General features: G+C 39.5%; 1 protein-coding gene across 2 annotated transcripts in view; it reads right to left on the bottom strand.

Annotated features, from left to right (window-relative positions):
- Window positions 1-1,638: 1,638 nt before the first annotated feature.
- The window catches only part of BET1 (Bet1 golgi vesicular membrane trafficking protein), a 34,691-nt gene continuing 14,003 nt past the window's right edge, over window positions 1,639-22,326 (bottom strand). Inside the window, exons 3-4 of one of the 2 annotated variants that reach the window (XM_032642164.1) lie at window positions 20,198-20,254; window positions 1,639-2,837 (exon numbers count right to left, since the gene is read on the bottom strand). In XM_032642164.1, coding sequence (XP_032498055.1) covers window positions 2,682-2,837; window positions 20,198-20,254 — 213 coding nt within the window. In that variant the 3' untranslated portion in view covers window positions 1,639-2,681. The remainder of the gene's footprint in view (window positions 2,838-20,197; window positions 20,255-22,326) is intronic. The other variant, XM_032642165.1, reaches the window with a different exon arrangement.

A 22,326-nucleotide genomic window follows, 5' to 3' on the forward strand; every position in this document is an offset into this window, starting at 1 on the left:
TTCCTCATTATGGAAACCTATGCCTGGCATCTGTAAGGGATGGAGCAGGTAAGTCAAACTTTCTATTATTTGCAAATGTGTCAGCACACTTCCAAAGACCAACTCCTAGTGAAATGAAGTGACCAGGTATTTTGCGGAAAAAACTTTGGACACTTGAGATTTTTCTAAAGCTGCTTTCCCATTTAAAATATAGGATTTATAGTGTGTTACCCACCACCCAACCACCTGCAAATCTTACGCTGACTAAAAATTCAAAATAATGTGAATATTTTGTTCAGTTATTACAATCAACCTCCCCAACACCAATAGCAATAAAGTCCTTTTCAGATTTAGCAATGAGTTTGTAAAGGATTATGAAGAATTAGAACTTGTCCATATTTGATGTTTTCCCAAAATTTTATTTCTCGAAGTACTTTTTCCTAGGGGTCCCTAAGCAGAAGGAAGAAAGAGGTGCTGGCAGAAGGATCCCTGATAGGGCAGAGACAGACCTTTCTAGAGTTCCCTGCCTGCCAGGAATCTCAGCAAAGGCAGTAATGGGGAGGGGTGATATAAAATGCTGGTTAGGGACCTATTTTAGGCAGCTCTTAAAAAAGAATTGTAAAATATGAAATGCTGGATAATGCAGTGATAAGAATCACTTTTACATCACCCCAAACCCCTTTTCCTGAAATCCTCCCGTCCTTGATAACAGCCAACATTGAAATAGTGTTTTAATAGTTTACAAAGTACTTTCTTATAATAGCCAAACCTTAATCTTGAAATCCATCCTTCTCTTGCCATCACTGCTTTTCCTGAGGCTTTGATCTCACCTATTTCCATTGTTGATTCTCTTGTTTCCATCTTCCGGTCATTTTTTTTAGCCTTCTGTTCTTCCCTTTTCTGCAATTTTAATTATTGACAATGATTTTCGAGTTTTCTCTGAGCTCTGATGTTACATAGTTGGCAGAGGACACAGTTAAATAATTCTTGAAAAACAATCTCTAATTGTCTGATACAAATTTCCACTTGAAGGTCATATCCTCACCTCAAACTTACTGTCTTGCCCTTAAATTTACTCACTTTTCTGACATGTCTGTTCATGATATGGAGAACTAACATTTATTGAGTCATTATCATGTGTCAAGCACTTTCCAATATATTATCTTCCTCTCACAATAATCCTATGAAATAGATGATTAAATGAAGAAACAGGCCCCCAAACACTGAGCAAGTGAAGGAATAGAGATTTGAACCCAGGTCATCTAACCCAAACCAGTGTCCCTCACCTCACACCTCAGGCCTGTCTCTTACATGCTGTCACTTAACCCCTCTCAGCTCTAGAGTTTTAACCTGTCAGGTGGAGGCCCAAATGACAAGTGGAGCAAGAAAAGATAGGCCTAAATTGATAGGTAAGTAGGGATGAGCAAAAAAGGATTGCAAACTCAGCAAAATCAAAGATAATAGATTTTTAAATAAAAATTTAAAGAATTAAAGAGAATTTTGAAATCAGTCATGATTTATCTCATTTGTTTGCAGCAAGTTCTGAAATAATACAAATATGTTGAGCTTTCCTGAGTTTGTTCTGTTTTCAGACCACTTCTCAGTCTATGGAGGAAAAAAAAAGAGAGACTTGAACAAAGAAGCAACAAAGTCAATTAATATAGTTCATTAAAAATTTTATTTTTGGAGCCCATAAATGGGCAAATTCCCAAATAGTAGCAATACGGAGTATTTCACATTTTAATATCTCTTTCTATTCAACAGTCCACTTTTGTATTTTGTTTTCTATAGACAGATACACTGGATTAAAGTAACAGTGCCCTTAGTTGCAAGGTCAATGCCTGAGTATTTCCAATATTTATTTTGAGCACATAATAAAGCAGAGGCAATTACTCTTCTTGAACATTTTATTTCCATTCAGAACTTAGCAATTACTTTAGCTTCACATTATTCTGTCATAAATGATAACCAAATGGCCTAAGTAGCTGAAATCATAAAACTATTATAAGCCAAGTCAATGGTATATATATAAAGTTAATAGAAAATGACAACTATACGGGTACACATTTGTTTTGAACCTTACTAGAAATAGGCCAAAATAACAAGTTTTATTAAAGAATGAGGTCCTTGGGCAGAAGCAGAAGAACAGTCATATCATCAAAAATTATTAGGAAACCTGTAGGTAAAAAATCAGCCTATAATTTTAACCAAATGAAGGAGGAAAGGAGAGTACATCATCAGGGGTGATGACAGTTCAGGAAAATATATTTACCATCCATCACAAACTTTCTCACCACCTCAAGAGCTCAGCACAAGGCTCTCCAGGCACTGTTATTTTCCCACTAAGTAATAAGTTTCTTTATGTGGAACATAAACCTACATTTATGGTAACAACAGGATATTATACTGCTATTTAACCTGACAGCAAAAAAAAAACAGGAAAAAAACTTATTAGGGCCAGGCTGACCCCGGACCATCTCAATACCCCTGAAAATAGGGGCAAAAAATGAATCATTAAGAAACAGTATTCAAAGAGCACTGTATTATCTAATGTGATTTATAAAACAAGTAAAATTCAGTAACGTTCGATGGAAAATGCCATAGTGTCATTTGAAATTTAGGAATGTTTTGATGCTGATTTTTTACTGAAGTGGTACTCCAAGCCGTTAAGTTGGAACAAATTCCAAACTCAGTGACTTGCATCACCTCAGTTTAATAATCCAATAAATGACAAAAAAGACAAACAATGAAAACAGCATCATATAGCACAGCAGCTTTGTTTGGCTCCCTCTGGATAAAATCTTCAGTTTCCCCATGGTTTTACCTAGAAATCCAGTTGTAGAATCAAACTGTGAATCCTGTGAGGAGAAAAGGAAAACAAAATATACTAGTTGAATTCTAATATTCTACACATGCATATTTAAGTAATTTAATATACTGTTATTAGAATACATTTTTAATGATATTTTCTATGTTTAATCAATTCAGGACTCTGTTTATAACTTAATCAGCTTGATTACTCCATGCAAAATAATTTTCTCAATAAATAAAAAGCTCTTTCATTATCCAATAAACATTCAGCTCCAGAGCAATTCAAAACCCCAAAGTATTTAGGTCTTATTCCAATTATGTGGATTAAAAAATATTAACAATAAAGTAAGTAGTTTATCTACTATCACAAGGGTTTTTTCCCACTTTTTGTTGGGGCATTGCTCTCCAAGGTCAAATGGTGGGTTGCTTCCCAGTACAGAATTCATCCAAAATTTAATATGGTTAGCAGTTAAATGTACCTTTACTTTTAAGATCCTTTTATTTACGTAGTTGACTTAGAAGGTCAGCAGAGTCGAGTAAAAGTTAAGAGAATATCATGTAGAGGTGGTAAAATGTGGTACAGACTACAAATATGGATGGGGAAAAACGACCACATTAAAACACAGGTGGAGAGGGTGTGGAAGACACGGAACCCTCTTGCACTGTTGTCGGGAATGTAAATTGATACAGCCCTATGGAGAACAGTATGGAGGTTCCTTAAACTAAAAGTTGAAACTACCCTATGAATCAGCAATCACACTACTGGGCATACAGCCTGAGAAAACCATAATTCAAAAAGAGTCATGTACCACAATGTTCATTGCAGCTCTATTTACAATAGCCCGGAGACAGAAACAACCTAAGCATCCATCGACAGATGAATGGATAAAGAAGATGTGGCACATATATACAATGGAATATTACTCAGCCATAAAAAGAAACAAAATTGAACTATTTGTAATGAGATGGATGGACCTAGAGTCTGTCATACAGAGTGAAGTAAGTCAGAAAGAGAAAGGCAAATACTGTATGCTAACACATATATACGGGATTTAAGGGGAAAAAATATCATGAAGAACCTAGGGGTAAGACAGGAATAAAGACACACACCTACTAGGGAATGGACTTGAGGATATGCGGAGGGGGAAGGGTAAGCTGTGACAAAGTGAGAGAGTGGCATGGACATATATACACTACCAAACATAAAATAGATAGCTAGTGGGAAGCAGCCACATAGCACAGGGAGATCAGCTTGGTGCTTTGTGACCACCTAGAGGGGTGGGATAGGGAGGGTGGGAGGGAGGGAGACGCAAGAGGGAAGAGATATGGGAACATATGTATAACTGATTCACTTTGTTATAAAGCAGAAACTAACACACCATTGTAAAGCAATTATACTCGAATAAAGGTGTAAACACAAAATATGCGGCACATATATACAATGGAATACTACTCAGCCAGAAAAAGAAACAAAACTGAGTTATTTGTAGTGAGATGGATGCACCTAGGGTCTGTCATACAGAGTGAAGTAAGTCAGAAAAACAAATACCCTATGCTAACACATATATATGGAATCTAAAAAAAGAAACGGTTCTGAGGAACCTAGGGGCAGGACAGGAATAAAGACATAGACATAGAGAATGGACTTGAGGACACAGGCAGGGGGAAGGGTAAGCTGGGACGAAGTGAGAGAGTGGCCTGGACATATATACACTACCAAATGTAAAATAGATAGCTAATGGGAAGCAGCCACATAGCACAGGGAGGTCAGATCGATGCTTTGTGACCACCTAGAGGTGTTGGATAGGGAGGGTGGAAGGGAGATGCAAGAGTGAGGGGATACGGGGATATATATATACGTATAGCTGATTCACTTTTTTATACAGCAAAAACTAACACACCACTGTAAAGCAATTATACTCCGATAAAGATGTTAAAAAAAAAAAGCTAGAAAAGAAGTCCTTAAGATGAGAGAACTAGGATTGACGGGAAGATAGCGGAAGAGTAACACGCAGAGATCACCTTCCACCCCACAGATACACCAGAAATACATCTACACGTGGAACAACTCCTACAGAACACCTACTGAACGCTGGCAGAAGACCTCAGACCTCCCAAAAGGAAACAAACCCCCCACGTACCTTGGTAGGGAAAAAGAAAAAAGAATAAACAGAGACAAAAGGATAGGGACAGGACCTGCACCAGTGGGAGGGAGATGTGAAGGAGGAAAGGTTTCCACACACTAGGAAGCCCCTTCGCGGGTGGAGACTGTGGGGGGCAGAGGAGGAAAGCTTTGGAGCAGCGGAGGAGAGCACAGCAACAGGGGTGCGGGGGGCAAAGCAGAGAAATTCCCACACAGAGGATTGGTGCCGACCAGCAATCACCAGCCCGAGAGGCTTGTCTGCTTCCCCTGCCAGAGTGGGCGGGGGTGGGAGCAGAGGCTCGCACTTCAGTCAGAGTGCAGTGAGAGGACTAGGGTTAGCGGCGTGAACACAGCCTGCAGGGGGTTAGTGCACCACGGCTGGCCAGTAGGGAGTCAAGGGAAAAGTCTGGACCTGCCAAAGAGGCAAGAGACTTTTTCTTCCCTCTTTGTTTCCTGGTGCACGAGGAGAGGGGATTAAGAACGCTGCTTAAAGGAGTTCTAGAGACGGGCGCGAGATGCGGCTAAAAGCGCGAACCCCAGAGACGGGCATGAGACGCTAAGGCTGCTGCTGCCACCACCAAGAAGCCTGTGTGCGAGCACAGGTCACTATCCACACCCCTCTTCTGGGGAGCCTGTGCAGCCAGCCACCGCCAGGTTCCCGAGATCCAGGGACAACTTCCCCGGGAGAACGCACGGCGCGCCTCAGGCTGCTGCAACGTCACACCGGCCTCTGCAGCCGCAGGCTCACCCCACACTCCGTGCCCCTCCCTACCCCTGGCCTGAGTGAGCCGGAGACCCCTAATCAGCGGCTCCTTGAACCCCGTCCTGTCTGGGCGAAGAACAGACGCCATCCAGCGACCTACACACAGAGGCGGGGCCAAATCCAAAGCTGATCCCTGGGAGCTGTGAGAACAAAGAAGAGAAAGGGAAATCTCTCCCAACAGCCTCAGAAGCAGAGGATTAAAGCTCCACAATCAACTTGATGTACCCTGCATCTGTGGAATACATGAATAGACAACAAATTATCCCAAATTAACCATGTGGATGAAAGGCTCTTGGTGCTGCAGCCAGGAGTTAGTGCTGTGCCTCTGAGGTGGGAGAGCCAACTTCAGGACACTGGTCCACAAGAGACCTCCCAGCTCCACATAATATCAAATGGCGAAAATCTCCGAGAGATCTCCATCTCAACACCAGCACCCAGCTTCACACATTGACCAGCAAGCTACAGTGCTGGACATCCTATGCCAAACAACTAGCAAGGCAGGAACACAAACCCACCCATTAGCAGAGAGGCTGCCCAAATTCATAGTAAGTGCACAGACACCCCAAAACACACCACCAGATGTGGACCTGCCCACCAGAAACACAAGATCCAGCCTCATCCACCAGAACACAGGCACTAGTCCCCTCCACCAGGAAGCCGACACAACCCACTGAACCAACCTTAGCCACTGGGGACAGACACCAAAAACAACGGGAACTACAAACCTGCAGCCTGCAAAAAGGAGACCCCAAACACAGTAAGATAAGCAAAATGAGAAGACAGAGAAACACAGCAGATGAAGGAGTAAGATAAAAACCCACCAGACCTAACAAATGAAGAAATAGGCAGTCTACCTGAAAAAGAATTCAGAATAATGATAGTAAAGATGATCCAAAATCTTGGAAATAAAATAGACAAAATGCAACAAACATTTAACAAGGACCTAGAAGAACTAAAGATGAAACAAACAATGATGAACAACACAATAAATGAAATGAAAAATACTCTAGATGGGATCAATAACAGAATAACTGAGGCTGAAGAACGGATAAGTGACCTGGAAGATAAAAGAGTGGAAATAACTACTGCAGAGCAGAATAAAGAAAAAAGATGAAAAGAACTGCGGACAGTCTCAGAGACCTCTGGGACAACATTAAACACACCAACATTCGAATTGTAGGAGTTGCAGAAGAAGAAGAGAAAAAGAAAGGGACTGAGAAAATATTTGAAGAGATTATAGTTGAAAACTTCCCTAATATGGGAAAGGAAATAGTTAATCAAGTCCAGGAAGCACAGAGAGTCCCATACAGGATAAATCTAAGGAGAAATACGCCAAGACACATATTAATCAAACTGTCAAAAATTAAATACAAAGAAAACATATTAAAAGCAGCAAGGGAAAAACAACAAATAACACACAAGGGAATCCCCATAAGGTTAACAGGTGATCTTTCAGCAGGAACTCTGCAAGCCAGAAGGGACTGGCAGGACATATTTAAAGTGATGAAGGAGAAAAACCTGCAACCAATATTACTCTACGCAGCAAGGATCTCATTGAGATTTGATGGAGAAATTAAAACCTTTACAAACAAGCAAAAGCTGAGAGAGTTCAGCACCACCAAACCAGCTCTACAACAACTGCTAAAGGAACTTCTCTAAGCAAGAAACACAAGAGAAGGAGAAGACCTACAATAACAAACCCAAAACAATGTAGAATATGGGAATAGGAATATAAATATCGATAATTACCTTAAATGTAAATCAACTAAATACGCCCAACAACAGACACAAATTGGCTGAATGGATACAAAAACAAGACCCATACATTTGCTGTCTACAAGAGACCCGCTTCAGACCTAGAGACAGATACAGACAGAAAGTAAGGGGATGGAAAAAGATATTCCATGCAAATGGAAACCAAAAGAAAGCTGGAGCAGCAATTCTCATATCAGACAAAATAGACTTTAAAATAAAGACTATTAGAAGAGACAAAGAAGGACACTACATAACGATCAAGGGATCGATCCAAGAAGAAGATACAACAATTGTAAATACTTATGCACCCAACATAGCAGCACATCAATACATAAGGCAAATAAATACTAACAGCCATAAAAGGGGAAATCGACAGTAACACATACATAGTAGGGGACTTTAACACCCCACTTTCACCAATGGACAGATCATCCAAACTGAAAATAAATAAGGAAACACAAGTTTTAAATGATACATTAAACAAGATGGACTTAATTGATATTTATAGGACATTGCATCCAAAAACAACAGAATACACATTTTTCTCTAGTGCTCATGGAACATTCTCCAGGATAGATCATATCTTGGGTCACAAATCAAGCCTTGGTAAATTTAAGAAAATTGAAATTGTATCAAGTATCTTTTCCGACCACAAAGCCATGAGACCAGATATCAATTACAGGAAAAGATCTGTAAAAAATACAAACACATGAAGGCTAAACAATACACAACTTAATAACGAAGTGATCACTGAAGAAATCAAAGAGGAAATAAAAAAATACCTAGAAACAAATGACAATGGAGACACGATGACCCAAAATCTATGGGATGCAGCAAAAGCAGTTCTAAGAGGGAAGTTTATAGCTATACAATCCTACCTTAGGAAACAGGAAACATCTCGAATAAACAACCTAACCTTGCACGTAAAGCAATCAGATAAAGAAGAACAAGAACACCCCCAAAATTAGCAGAAGGAAAGAAATCATAAAAACCAGATCAGAAATAAATGAAAAAGAAATGAAGGAAACCATAGCAAAGATCAATAAAACTAAAAGGTGGTTCTTTGAGAAGATAAACAAAATTGGTAAGCCATTAGCCAGACTCATCAAGAAAAAAAGGGAGAAGACTCAAATCAATAGAATTAGAAATGACAAAGGAGAAGTAGCAACTGACACTGCAGAAATACAAAAGATCATGTAGAGATTACTACAAGCAACTCTATGCCAATAAAATGGACAACCTGGAAGAAATGGACAAATTCTTAGAAAGGCACAACCTGCCAAGACTGAATCAGGAAGAAATAGAAAATGTGAACAGACCAATCACAAGCACTGAAATTGAAACTGTGATTAAAAATCTTCCAACAAGGGGGGCACAGTTTCTGAGGCACTAGCCTGCTGTGTTTCCTCTTTGCCTGGCAAAGAAATAAAGCTACCCTTTCTCTTTCCTCCAGAACTCTGCCTCTGTATTTCTATTTGGCAATGGTGCACAGAGGGCCAATATTTTGGCAACATTAATATTCCCAGAAGGGAGGATCTTGAAGATGGTGGAAGAGTAAGACGCAGAGATCGCCTTCCTCCCCACGGACACACCAGAAATACATCTACACGTGGAACAATTCCTAAGGAACACCTACTGAAGGCTGGCAGAAGACCTCAGACCTCCCAAAAGGCAAGAAACTCCACACGTACCTGGGTAGGGCAAAAGAAAAAAACAAAAACAGAGACAAAAGAATAGGGACGGCACCTGCACCAGTGGGAGGGAGCTGTGAAGGAGGAAAAGTTTCCACACACTAGGAAGCCACTCCGCGGGCGGAGACTGCGGGAGGCGGAGGGGGGAGCTTCGGGACCGCGGAGTAGTGCATAGCGACGGGCGCGGAGGGCAAAGCGGGGAGATTCCCGCACAGAGGATCGGTGCTGACCGGCACTCACCAGCCCAAGAGGCTTGTCTGCTCACACGCCGGGGCGGGCGGAGCTGCGAGCTGAGGCTCGGGTTTCGGTTTTGGACGGAGCTCAGGGAGAGGACTGGGGTTGGCGGCTTGAACATAGCCTGAAGGGGTTAGTGCACCACGACTAGCCGGGAGGGAGTTCGGGGAAAAGCCTGCACCGGCCGAACAGGCAAGAGACTTTTTCTTCCCTCTTTGTTTCCTGGTACGCGAGGAGAGGGGTTTAAGAGCGCTGCTTAAAGGAGCTCCAGAGACGGGCGCGAGCCACGGCTAAAAGCGCGAACCCCAGAGACGGGCGCAAGCCGCGGCTAGAAGCGCGGACCCCAGAGACGGGCGGGAGACACTAAGGCTGCTGCTGCCGCCACCAAGGGGCCTGTGTGCGAGCACAGGTCACTCTCCACACCCCTCTTCCGCGGAGCCTGTGCAGCCCGCCACTGCCAGGTTCCCGGGATCCACGGACAACTTCTCCGGGAGTATGCACGGCAGGCCTCAGGCTGGTGCACCGTCACGCCGGCCTCTGCCGCAACGTCATGCTACCTCTGCCGCCGCAGGCCCGCCCAGCACGCAGTGCCCCTCCTTCCCCCATGCCCCAACCCCCGGCCTCAGTGAGCCGGAGCCCCCGAATCAGTGGTTCCTTTAACCCCGTCCTGTCTGAGCAAAAAACAGATGCCCTCCAGCGACCTACACTCAGAGGCAGGGCCAAATCCAAAGCTGAGCTCCTGTGAGCTGTGAGAACAAAGAAGAGAAAGGGAAATATCTCCCAGCAGCCACAGAAGCAGCAGATTAAAGCTCCACAATCAACTTGATATACCCTGCATCTGTGGACTACCTGAATAGACAAGGAATGATCCCAAATTGAAGAGGTGGAATTTAGGAGCGAGATCTATGATTTTTTTCCCTTTTCCTCTTTTTGTGAATGTGTACGTGTATGCTTCTGTGTGAGATCTTGTCTGTATGCTCTTGCTTCCACCATTTGCCCTAGGGCTCTATCCGTCCATGGTTTTTTTAAAAAATTTTTTTTCTTAATAATTAATTTTAATTGTAGTAACTTTATTATACTTTACCTTCGTTCTCTTTCTTTCTTTCCTTCCTTCCTTCCCTCCTTTAGACAACGAATCACCCCAAATTGAGGATGTGGTCTCTGAGAGCAAGACTTATGATTTTCCCCCCTTTACCTCTTTTTGTGAACGTGTGTGTGTATGCTTCTGTGTAAGATTTTCTCTGTATAGCTTTGCTTCCAACATTTGTCCTAAGGTTCTATCCGTCACTTTTTTTTTTTTCTAAATATTTTTTTAATTCAATAACTATATTATACTTCATTTTATTTTTACTGTATCTTCTTTCTTTCTGTCTTTTTTCCTTCTTTCCCTCCTTCCTTCCTTCCTCCCTCCTTCCTTTCTTTCCTTCTTTGCTTCTTTCTTCCTTCCTTCCTTTCCTTCTTTCTTTCCTCATACTTCTACTAATTTTCTCTACTTTTTCTCCCTTTTATTCTGAGCCGTGTGGATGAAAGACTCTTGGTGCTCCAGCCCAGGAGTCAGGGCTCTGCCTCTGAGGTTGGAGAGCCAACTTCAGGACACTGGTCAACAAGAGACCTCCCAGCTCCACATAATATTAAACGGTGGAAATATCCCAGAGACCTCCATCTTAACACCAGCACCCAGCTTCACTCAACGACCAGCAAGCCACAGTGCTGGACAACCTATGCCAAACAACTAGCAAAACAGGAACACAACCCCACCCATTAGCAGAGAGCCTGCCTAAAATCATAAGGCCACAGACACCCCAAAACACACCACCAGACGTGAACCTGCCCACTAGAGAGACAAGATCCAGCCTCATGCAGCACAACACAGGCACTAGTCCCCTCCACCAGGAAGCCTACATAACCCACTGAAACAACCTTAGCCACTGGAGACAGACATCAAAAACAACGGGAACTACAAACCTGCAGCCTGCAAAAAGGAGACCCCAAACACAGTAAGATAAGCAAAATGAGAAGACAGAAAAACACACAGCAGATGAAGGAGCAAGATAAAAACCCACCAGACCTAACAAATGAAGAGGAAATAGGCAATCTACCTGAAAAAGAATTCAGAATAATGATAGTAAGGATGATCCGAAATCTTGGAAGCAGAATGGACAAAATGCAAGAAACAGTTAACAAGGACCTAGAAGAAATAAAGATGAACAACGGAATAAATGAAATTAAAATTACTCTAGATAGGATCAATAGCAGAATAACTGAGACAGAAGAACGGATAAGTGACCTGGAAGATAAAGTAGTGGAAATAACTACTGCAGAGCAGAATAAAGAAAAAAGAATGAAAAGAACTGAGGACAGTCTCAGAGACCTGTGGGACAACATTAAATGCACCAACATTCGAATTATAGGGGTTCCAGAAGAAGAAGAAAAAAAGAAAGGGACTGAGAAAATATTTGAAGAGATTATAGTTGAAAACTTCCCTAATATGGGAAAGGAAATAGTTAATCAAGTCCAGGAAGCACAGAGAGTCCCATACAGGATAAATACAAGGAGAAATACGCCAAGACACATATTAATCAAACTGTCAAAAATTAAATACAAAGAAAGCATATTAAAAGCAGCAAGGGAAAACCAACAAATAACACACAAGGGAATCCCCATAAGGTTAACAGCTGATCTCTCAGCAGAAACCCTACAAGCCAGAAGGGAGTGGCAGGACATACTGAAAGTGATGAAGGAGAAAAACCTGCAACCAAGACTACTCTACCCAGCAAGGATCACATTCAGATTTGATGGAGAAATTAAAACCTTTACAGACAAGCAAAAGCTGAGAGAGTTCAGCACCACCAAACCAGCTTTACAACAAATGCTAAAGGAACTTCTCTAGATAAGAAATGCAAGAGAAGGAAACGACCTATAATAACGAACCCAAAACAATATAGAAAATGGGAATAGGAACATACATATCGATAATTACCTTAAATGTAAATGGACTAAATGCTCCCACCAAAAGACACAGATTGGCTGAATGGATACAAAAACAAGACCCTTATATATGCTGTCTACAAGAGACCCACCTCAGACCTAGAGACACATACAGACTGAAAGTAAGGGGATGGAAAAAGATATTCCATGCAAATGGAAACCAAAAGAAAGCTGGAGTAGCAATTCTCGTATCAGACAAAATAGACTTTAAAATAAGGACTATTAAAAGGGACAAAGAAGGACACTACATAATGATCAAGGGATCGATCCAAGAAGAAGATATAACAATTGTAAATATTTATGCACCCAACATAGGAGCACCTCAATACATAAGGCAAATACTAACAGCCATAAAAGGGGAGATCAACAGTAACACATTCATAGTAGGGGACTTTAACACCCCACTTTCACCCATGGACAGATCATCCAAAATGAAAATAAATAAGGAAACACAAGCTTTAATTGATACATTACACAAGATGGACTTAATTGATATTTATAGGACACTCCATCCAAAAACAACAGAATACACATTTTTCTCAAGTACTCATGGAACATTCTCCAGGATAGATCATATCTTGGGTCACAAAGCAAGCCTTGGTAAATTTAAGAAAACTGAAATTGTATCAAGTATCTTTTCTAACCACAACGCCATGAGACTAGATATCAATTACAGGAAAATATCTGTAAAAAATACAAACACATGGAGGCTAAACAATACACTACTTAATAATGAAGTGATCACTGAAGATATCAAAGAGGAAATAAAAAAATACCTAGAAACAAATGACAATGGAGACACAACGACCCAAAACCTATGGGATGCAGCAAAAGCAGTTCTAAGGGGGAAGTTTATAGCAATACAAGCCCACCTTAAGAAGCAGGAAACATCTCGAATAATCAACCTAACCTTGCACCTCAAGCAATTAGAGAAAGAAGAACAAAAAAACCCCAAAGCTAGCAGAAGGAAAGAAATCATAAAAATCAGATCAGAAATAAATGAAAAAGAAATGAAGGAAACCATAGCAAAGATCAATAAAACTATAAGGTGGTTCTTTGAGAAGATAAACAAAATAGATAAACCGCTAGCCAGACTCATCAAGAAAAAAAGGGAGAAGACTCAAATCAGAATTAGAAATGAAAAAGGAGAAGTAACAACTGACACTGCAGAAATAAAAAAAATCATGAGAGATTACTACAAGCAACTCTATGCCAATAAAATGGACAATCTGGAAGAAATGGACAAATTCTTAGAAATGCACAACCTGCCAAGACTGAATCAGGAAGAAATAGAAAATATGAACAGACCAATCACAAGCACTGAAATTGAAACTGTGATTAAAAATCTTCCAACAAACAAAAGCCCAGGACCAGATGGCTTCACAGGTGAATTCTATCAAATGTTTAGAGAAGAGCTAACACCTATCCTTCTTGAACTCTTCCAAAATATAGCAGAGGGAGGAACACTCCCAAATTCCTTCTACGAGGCCACCATCACCTTGATACCAAAACCAGACAAGGATGTCACAAAGAAAGAAAACTACAGGCCAATATCACTGATGAACATAGATGCAAAAATCCTCAACAAAATACTAGCAAACAGAATCCAACAGCACATTAAAAGGATCATACACCATGATCAAGTGGGGCTTATTCCAGGAATGCAAGGATTCTTCAATATACGCAAATCTATCAATGTGATAAACCATATTAACAAATTGAAGGAGAAAAACCATATGATCATCTCAATAGATGCAGAGAAAGCTTTAGACAAAATTCAACACCCATTTATGATAAAAACCCTCCAGAAAGTAGGCATAGAGGGAACTTTCCTCCACATAATAAAGGCCATATATGACAAGCCCACAGCAAACATCATCCTCAATGGTGAATAACTGAAAGCATTTCCACTAAGATCAGGAACAAGACAAGGTTGCCCACTCTCACCACTCTTATTCAACATAGTTTTGGAAGTTTTAGCCACAGCAATCAGAGAAGAAAAGGAAATAAAAGGAATCCAAATCGGAAAAGAAGAAGTAAAGCTGTCACTGTTTGCAGAAGACATAATACTATACATAGAGAATCCTAAAGATGCTACCAGAAAACTACTAGAGCTAATCAATGAATTTGGTAAAGTAGCAGGATACAAAATTAATGCACAGAAATCTCTGGCATTCCTATATACTAATGATGAAAAATCTGAAAGTGAAATCAAGAAAACACTCCCATTTACCATTGCAACAAAAAGAATAAAATATCTAGGAATAAACCTACCTAAGGAGACGAAAGACCTGTATGCAGAAAATTATAAGACACTGATGAAAGAAATTAAAGATGATACAAATAGATGGAGAGATATACCATGTTCTTGGATTGGAAGAATCAACGTTGTGAAAATGACTCTACTACCCAAAGCAATCTACAGATTCAATGCAATCCCTATCAAACTACCACTGGCATTTTTCACAGAACTAGAACAAAAAATTTCGCAATTTGTATGGAAACACAAAAGACCCCGAATAGCCAAAGCAATCTTGAGAACGAAAAATGGAGCTGGAGGAATCAGGCTCCCTGACTTCAGACTATACTACAAAGCAACAGTAATCAAGACAGTATGGTACTGGCACAAAAACAGAAAGATAGATCAGTGGAACAGGATAGAAAGCCCAGAGATAAACCCACGCACATATGGACACCTTATCTTTGATAAAGGAGGCAGGAATGTACAGTGGAGAAAGGACAGCCTCTTCAATAAATGGTGCTGGGAAAACTGGACAGGTACATGTAAAAGTATGAGATAAGATCACTCCCTAACACCATAAACAAAAATAAGCTCAAAATGGATTAAAGACCTAAATGTAAGGCCAGAAACTATCAAACTCTTAGAGGAAAACATAGGAAGAACACCCTATAACATAAATCACAGCAAGATCCTTTCTGACCCACCTCCTAGAGTAATGGAAATAAAAACAAAAATAAACAAATGGGACCTAATGAAACTTCAAAGCTTTTGCACAGCAAAGGAAACCATAACCAAGACCAAAAGACAACCCTCAGAATGGGAGAAAACATTTGCAAATGAAGCAACTGACAAAGGATTAATCTCCAAAATTTACAAGCAGCTCATGCAGCTCAATAACAAAAAAACAAACAACCCCATCCAAAAATGGGCAGAAGACCTAAATAGACATTTCTCCAAAGAAGATATACAGAATGCCAACAAACACATGAAAGAATGCTCAACATCATTAATCATTAGAGAAATGCAAATCAAAACTACAATGAGATATCATCTCACACCCGTCAGAATGGCCATCATCAAAATATCTAGAAACAATAAATGCTGGAGAGGGTGTGGAGAAAAGGGAACACTCTTGCACTGCTGGTGGGAATGTGAATTGGTTCAGCCAGTATGGAGGTTCCTTAAAAACTACAAATAGAATTACCATATGACCCAAGAATCCCACTACTGGGCATATACCCTGAGAAAACCGAAATTCAAAAAGAGTCATGTACCAAAATGTTCATTGCAGCTCTATTTACAATAGCCCAGAGATGGAAACAACCTAAGCGCCCATCATCGGATGAATGGATAAAGAAGATGTGGCACATATACACAATGGAATATTACTCAGCCTTAAAAAGAAATGAAATTGAGCTATTTGTAATGAGATGGATAGACCTAGAGTCTGTCATACAGAGTGAAGTAAGTAAGAAAGAAAAAGACAAATACTGTATGCTAACACATATATATGGAATTTAAGGGAAAAAAAATGTCATGAAGAACCTAGGGGTAAGACAGGAATAAAGACACAGACCTGGAGAACGTACTTGAGGATATGGGGAGGGGGAAGGGTGAGTTTTGACAAGGCGAGAGAGAGTCATGGACATATACACACTAACAAACGTAGTAAGGTAGATAGCTAGGGGGAAGCAGCCGCAAGGCACAGGGATATTAGCTCGGTGCTTTGTGACAGCCTGGAGGGGTGTGATGGGGAGAGTGGGAGGGAGGGAGATGCAAGAGGGAAGACATACAGGAACATATGTATATGTATAGCTGATTCACTTTGTTATAAAGCAGAAACTAACAAACCATTGTAAAGCAATTATACCCCAATAAAGATGTTTAAAGGAAAAAAAAATATTCCCAGAAGGAAGGCGGGGAATTAAAAAAAAAAAAATCTTCCAACAAACAAAAGCCCAGGACCAGATGGCTTCACAGGCGAATTCTATCAAACATTTAGTGAAGAGCTAACACCTATCCTTCTCAAACTGTTCCAAAATATAACAGAGGGAGGAACACTCCCAAATTCCTTCTACAAGGCCACCATCACCTTGATACCAAAACCAGACAAGGACGTCACAAAGAAAGAAAACTACAGGCCGATATCACTGATGAACACAGATGCAAAAATCCTCAACAAAATACTAGCAAACAGAATCCAACAGCACATTAAAAGGATCACACACCATGATCAAGTGGGGTTTATTCCGGGAATGCAAGGATTCTTCCATATACGTAAATCTATCAATGAGATACACCACATTAACAAACTGAAGGAGAAAAACCATATGATCATCTCAATAGATGCAGAGAAAGCTTCTGACAAAATTCAACACCCATTTATGATAAAAACCCTCCAGAAAGTAGGCATAGAGGGAACTTTCCTCCACATAATAAAGGCATTATATGACAAACCCACAGCCAACATCACCCTCAATGGTGAAAAACTGAAAGCATTTCCACTAAGATCAGGAACAAGACAAGGTTGCCCACTCTCACCACTCTTATTCAACATAGTTTTGGAAGTTTTAGCCACAGCAATCAGAGAAGAAAAGGAAATAAAAGGAATCCAAATCGGAAAAGAAGAAGTAAAGCTGTCACTGTTTGCAGATGACATGATACTATACATAGAGAATCCTAAAGATGCTACCAGAAAACTACCAGAGATAATCAACGAATTTGGTAAAGTTGCAGGATAGAAAATTAATGCACAGAAATCTCTTGCATTCCTATACACTAATGATGAAAAATCTGAAAGTGAAATCAAGAAAACACTCCCATTTACCATTGCAACAAAAAGAATAAAATATCTAGGAATAAACCTACCTAAGGAGACAAAAGACGTGTATGCAGAAAATTGTAAGACACTGATGAAAGAAATTAAAGATGATACAAATAGATGGAGAGATATACCAAGTTCTTGGATTGGAAGAATCAACATTGTGAAAATGACTCTACTACCCAAAGCAATCTATAGAGTCAATGCAATCCCTATCAAACTACCACTGGCATTTTTCACAGAACTAGAACAAAAAATTTCACAATTTGTATGCAAACACAAAAGACCCCGAATAGCCAAAGCAATCTTGAGAACGAAAAACGGAGCTGCAGGAAGCTGGCGCCCTGACTTCAGACTATACTACAAAGCTACAGTAATCAAGACAGTGTGGTACTGGCACAAAAACAGAAAGATAGATCAATGGAACAGGATAGAAAGCCCAGAGATAAACCCACGCACATATGGTCACCTTATCTTTGATAAAGGAGGCAGGAATGTACAGTGGAGAAAGGACAGCCTCTTCAATAAGTGGTGCTGGGAAAACTGGATAGGTACATGGAAAAGTATCAGATTAGATCACTCCCTAACACCATACACAAAAATAAGCTCAAAATGGATTAAAGACCTAAATGTAAGGCCAGAAACTATCAAACTCTTAGAGGAAAACATAGGCAGAACACTCTATGACATAAATCACAGCAAGATCCTTTTTGACCCACCTCCTAGAGAAATGGAAATAAAAATAAACAAATGGGACCTAATGAAACTTCAAAGCTTTTGCACAGCAAAGGAAACCATAAACAAGACCAAAAGACAACCCTCAGAATGGGAGAAAATATTTCCAAATGAAGCACCTGACAAAGGATTAATCTCCAAAATTTACAAGCAGCTCATGCAGCTCAATAACAAAAAAACAAAAAACCCAATCCAAAAATGGGCAGAAGCCCTAAACAGACATTTCTCCAAAGAAGATATACGGACTGCCAACACACACATGAAAGAATGCTCAACATCACTAATCATTAGGGAAATGCAAATCAAAACTACAATGAGATATCATCTCACACCAGTCAGAATGGCCATCATCAAAAAAATCTAGAAACAATAAATGCTGGAGAGGGTGTGGAGAAAAGGGAACACTCTTGCACTGCTGGTGGGAATGAGAATTGGTTCAGCCACTATGGAGAACAGTATGGAGGTTCCTCAAAAAACTACAGATAGGACTACCATATGACCCAGCAATCCCACTACTGGGCATATACCCTGAGAAAACCAAAATTCAAAAAGAGTCATGTACCAAAATGTTCATTGCAGCTCTATTTGCAATAGCCCGGAGATGGAAACAACCTAAGTGCCCATCATCGAATGAATGGATAAAGAAGATGTGGTACATATATACAATGGAATATTACTCAGCCATAAAAAGAAATGAAATTGAGCTATTTGTAATGAGGTGGATAGACCTAGAGTCTGTCATACAGAGTGAAGTAAGTCAGAAAGAGAGAGACAAATACCGTATGCTAACACATATATATGGAATTTAAGAAAAAAAAAATGTCATCAAGAACCTAGGGGTAAGACAGGAATAAAGACACAGACCTACTAGAGAATGAACTTGAGGATATGGGGAGGCGGAAGTGTAAGGTGTCACAAAGCGACAGAGGCATGGACATATATACACTACCAATGGTAAGGTAGATAGCTAGTGGGAAGCAGCCGCATAGCACAGGGATATCAGCTGGGTGCTCTGTGACCGCCAGGAGGGGTGGGATAGGGAGGGTGGGAGGGAGGGAGATGCAAGTGGGAAGAGATATGGGAACATATGTATATGTATAACTGATTCATTTTGTTGGGAAGCAAAACTAACACACCATTGGAAAGCAATTATATTCCAATAAAGATGTTAAAAAAAAGAAAAAAAAAAAAGATGAGAGAACTAGGTATGGATTAGAAACACCGCATTTCCATAGAAATCTAAATATCCTGAGATGTAAGGCCCTGGCACAATGACAGCCTTTGCACATTTCAGGCTCTATGCAGTTCATGAACTTTACATCTATAGTATTCAGTGGGGTTATGCATCAGAATCACCTGGGATCCTTTTTTCAAAATACATATACCTAGGCCCCTCCCCCTAAAATTCTGAATCAGTATATTTAGAGTGAGGACCAGGCATAAATATTTTCAAAGTTCCGCAAGTGATTCTAACGTACAACTTTCACAAGGCGATTGCTTTCAGTGCAATATTCATTTTTGAACAGTATAATTTTAAAAGCATTTGAAGAAACTAGGGAAGGCCCAGAGGAATTTGACATACAAAATAAACATTGTAGAATGAAAAAAGCCTCTAACAAGAACAGGCATATATTACTGAGTTTGTTTAGACCAGAGATAAAAGGCTTGGGGATGTTACTATGTTCAAATCTTATTGAGTTGTTCACAGTGATCTTTAGAAGATCAAGCAAAAGAAATAGGTTTACCTTAAGTAAAAGACATTTGGTCGGTTGGACATAAAGTGCTTTTGATTACTTGGCAGTCTATAGCCAGAGATCTTTAAGAAGACTCAAAATAGTCATTTGTCCTGTGTTTTTAATGGTGTTTCTAAGCACCGGATTAAAGATAAATTGGCTTCCACCTCCTCCTCCTACTTGTATGTGTTAGGCAAGATAAAAAATGTAAAACGATGGCAAAAACGAATCTTAGAGGTATTCCAAACCAGATTTGAGAATATCAGATCAAGTTTCTTAAAGTTAAAATCATATTCACTTACCATTTCAGCTAATAATTTATTTTGATGTTTAACTTCATGGCCTATTTCAATGGAAAGCTATAAAGTAGAAAGCGTAAACATTATTACTTACATAAATGTTTTTAAGTGTTATAAAGTAAAAACAATAATGACATTCTAAGCATAAACATTTTCTCAAATAAAACTGTATTCTAAAAATATAAAATATACTCTCTTCTTTTGTTACTTTTCTCACTGAAATTAATGAAAAATAAACTTAGAATTTCTATTGCTTCCCAACTATGGACATTGTCTCCCTGTTCTTCATTTTGATTTCATCTTAATATTCAATTCCATCTTTTAATTTTGGTACATATTTCTCTCCGGTTCTCTTATCCTTGCATTCTTTTTTCTCTATACTGTTTACACAATAGCATTTGTTTGTATATTTCTTCATTTACCTTTTAAAAATGTATACAAGTTCCCATATTATCAATTCAAATCCAGATATAAGCAATATTTTCCTAATGAATGTAGCATTACTTTGAATAAACATCTAAATTAATTATTTCTTTAGATTCTAAAGGTGTTTTTCTTTAAAATATGATAATAAATTGGAAAAAAACCTCACAAGTTAGTGTCACCCACATCCTCAAGCTATGCACAAAAGAGGCTGAGTCTGAATGAAATACCATAAGTGAGTACAGCTGCTATTCAAACCAAAACCTATCTAATACTTTATACAACAAATTCATCAAAGGCTTCATTTCTAAGATATTTGAATAAACACGCTACTACTAAATCTTGGAAACTACTAAAAATCTTGGCAAACCACTGCAAAATATTGTTCTCAACTTATTTTGTGTAGAAAGCATCTGGGGTAATAGTGATGCAAAACCATGCTAGAATTCTATAGATCAGAATGTGAGCTTTTTCCCCAAATTTAACAATTCAGAGATAATAAAGCACCTATGAAACTAGATAGCCCAAATCACCTGTTTCTACAACTGTCATTCATGCCAGGGGAAGAAATTTACAGGAGGAAAAAGCTTTCTTCTAACAAGAAGCCTAAATTATCAATATTGGAATTAAAAAAAAATCATTTAATTCTTAATTTCCTCTGAATGTTGTATTTTTTATTTATTTTTATTTTTTTACATCTTTATTGGAGTATAATTGCTTTACAATGTTGTGTTAGTTTCTGCTTTATAACAAAGTGAATCAGTTATACATATATATATGTTCCCATATCTCTTCCCTCTTGCGTCTCCCTCCCTCCCACCCTCCCTATCCCACCCCTCCAAGCGGTCACAAAGCACCGAGCTGATATCCCTGTGCTGTGCGGCTGCTTCCCACTAGCTATCTATTTTACGTTAAGTAGTGTATATATGTCCATGCCTCTCTCTCGCTTTGTCACAGCTTACCCTTCCCCCTCCCCATATCCTCATGTCCATTCTCTAGTAGGTCTGTGTCTTTATTCCTGTCTTACCCCTAGGTTCTTCATGACATTTTCTTTTTTCTTAAATTCCATATATGTGTTAGCATACAGTATTTGTCTCTCTCTTTCTGACTTACTTCACTCTGTATGACAGACTCTAGGTCTATCCACCTCATTACAAATAGCTCAATTTCGTTTCTTTTTATGGCTGAGTAATATTCCATTGTATATATGTGCCACATCTTCTTTATCCATTCATCCGATGATGGACACTTAGGTTGCTTCCATGTCCTGGCTATTGTAAACAGAGCTGCAATGAACATTTTGGTACATGACTCTTTTTGAATTTTGGTTTTCTCAGGGTATATGCCCAGTAGTGGGATTGCTGGGTCATATGGTAGTTCTATTTGTAGTTTGTTAAGGAACCTCCAGACTGTTCTCCATAGTGGCTGTACCAATTCACATTGCCACCAGCAGTGCAAGAGTGTTCCCTTTTCTCCACACCCTCTCCAGCGTTTATTGTTTCTAGATTTTTTGATGATGGCCTGAATGTTGTATTTTTTAAATTATTAACATTATACAATATTGCTTAGTTTATAGATCAACTCCTTTTGATTTAATATGACCTTGAAAACAATACTCATTTCAGAATGTAACAGTCTCCAGGCTGAATATAATTCTATTTTCCAAAGACTAATGAAATAGCAATTAGGTTTTGGCAGCATAAGCTTCC

The sequence above is a fragment of the Phocoena sinus genome, chromosome 9 (genome assembly GCF_008692025.1).
Source record: "Phocoena sinus isolate mPhoSin1 chromosome 9, mPhoSin1.pri, whole genome shotgun sequence".
NCBI classification, from domain to species: Eukaryota; Metazoa; Chordata; class Mammalia; order Artiodactyla; family Phocoenidae; genus Phocoena; species Phocoena sinus.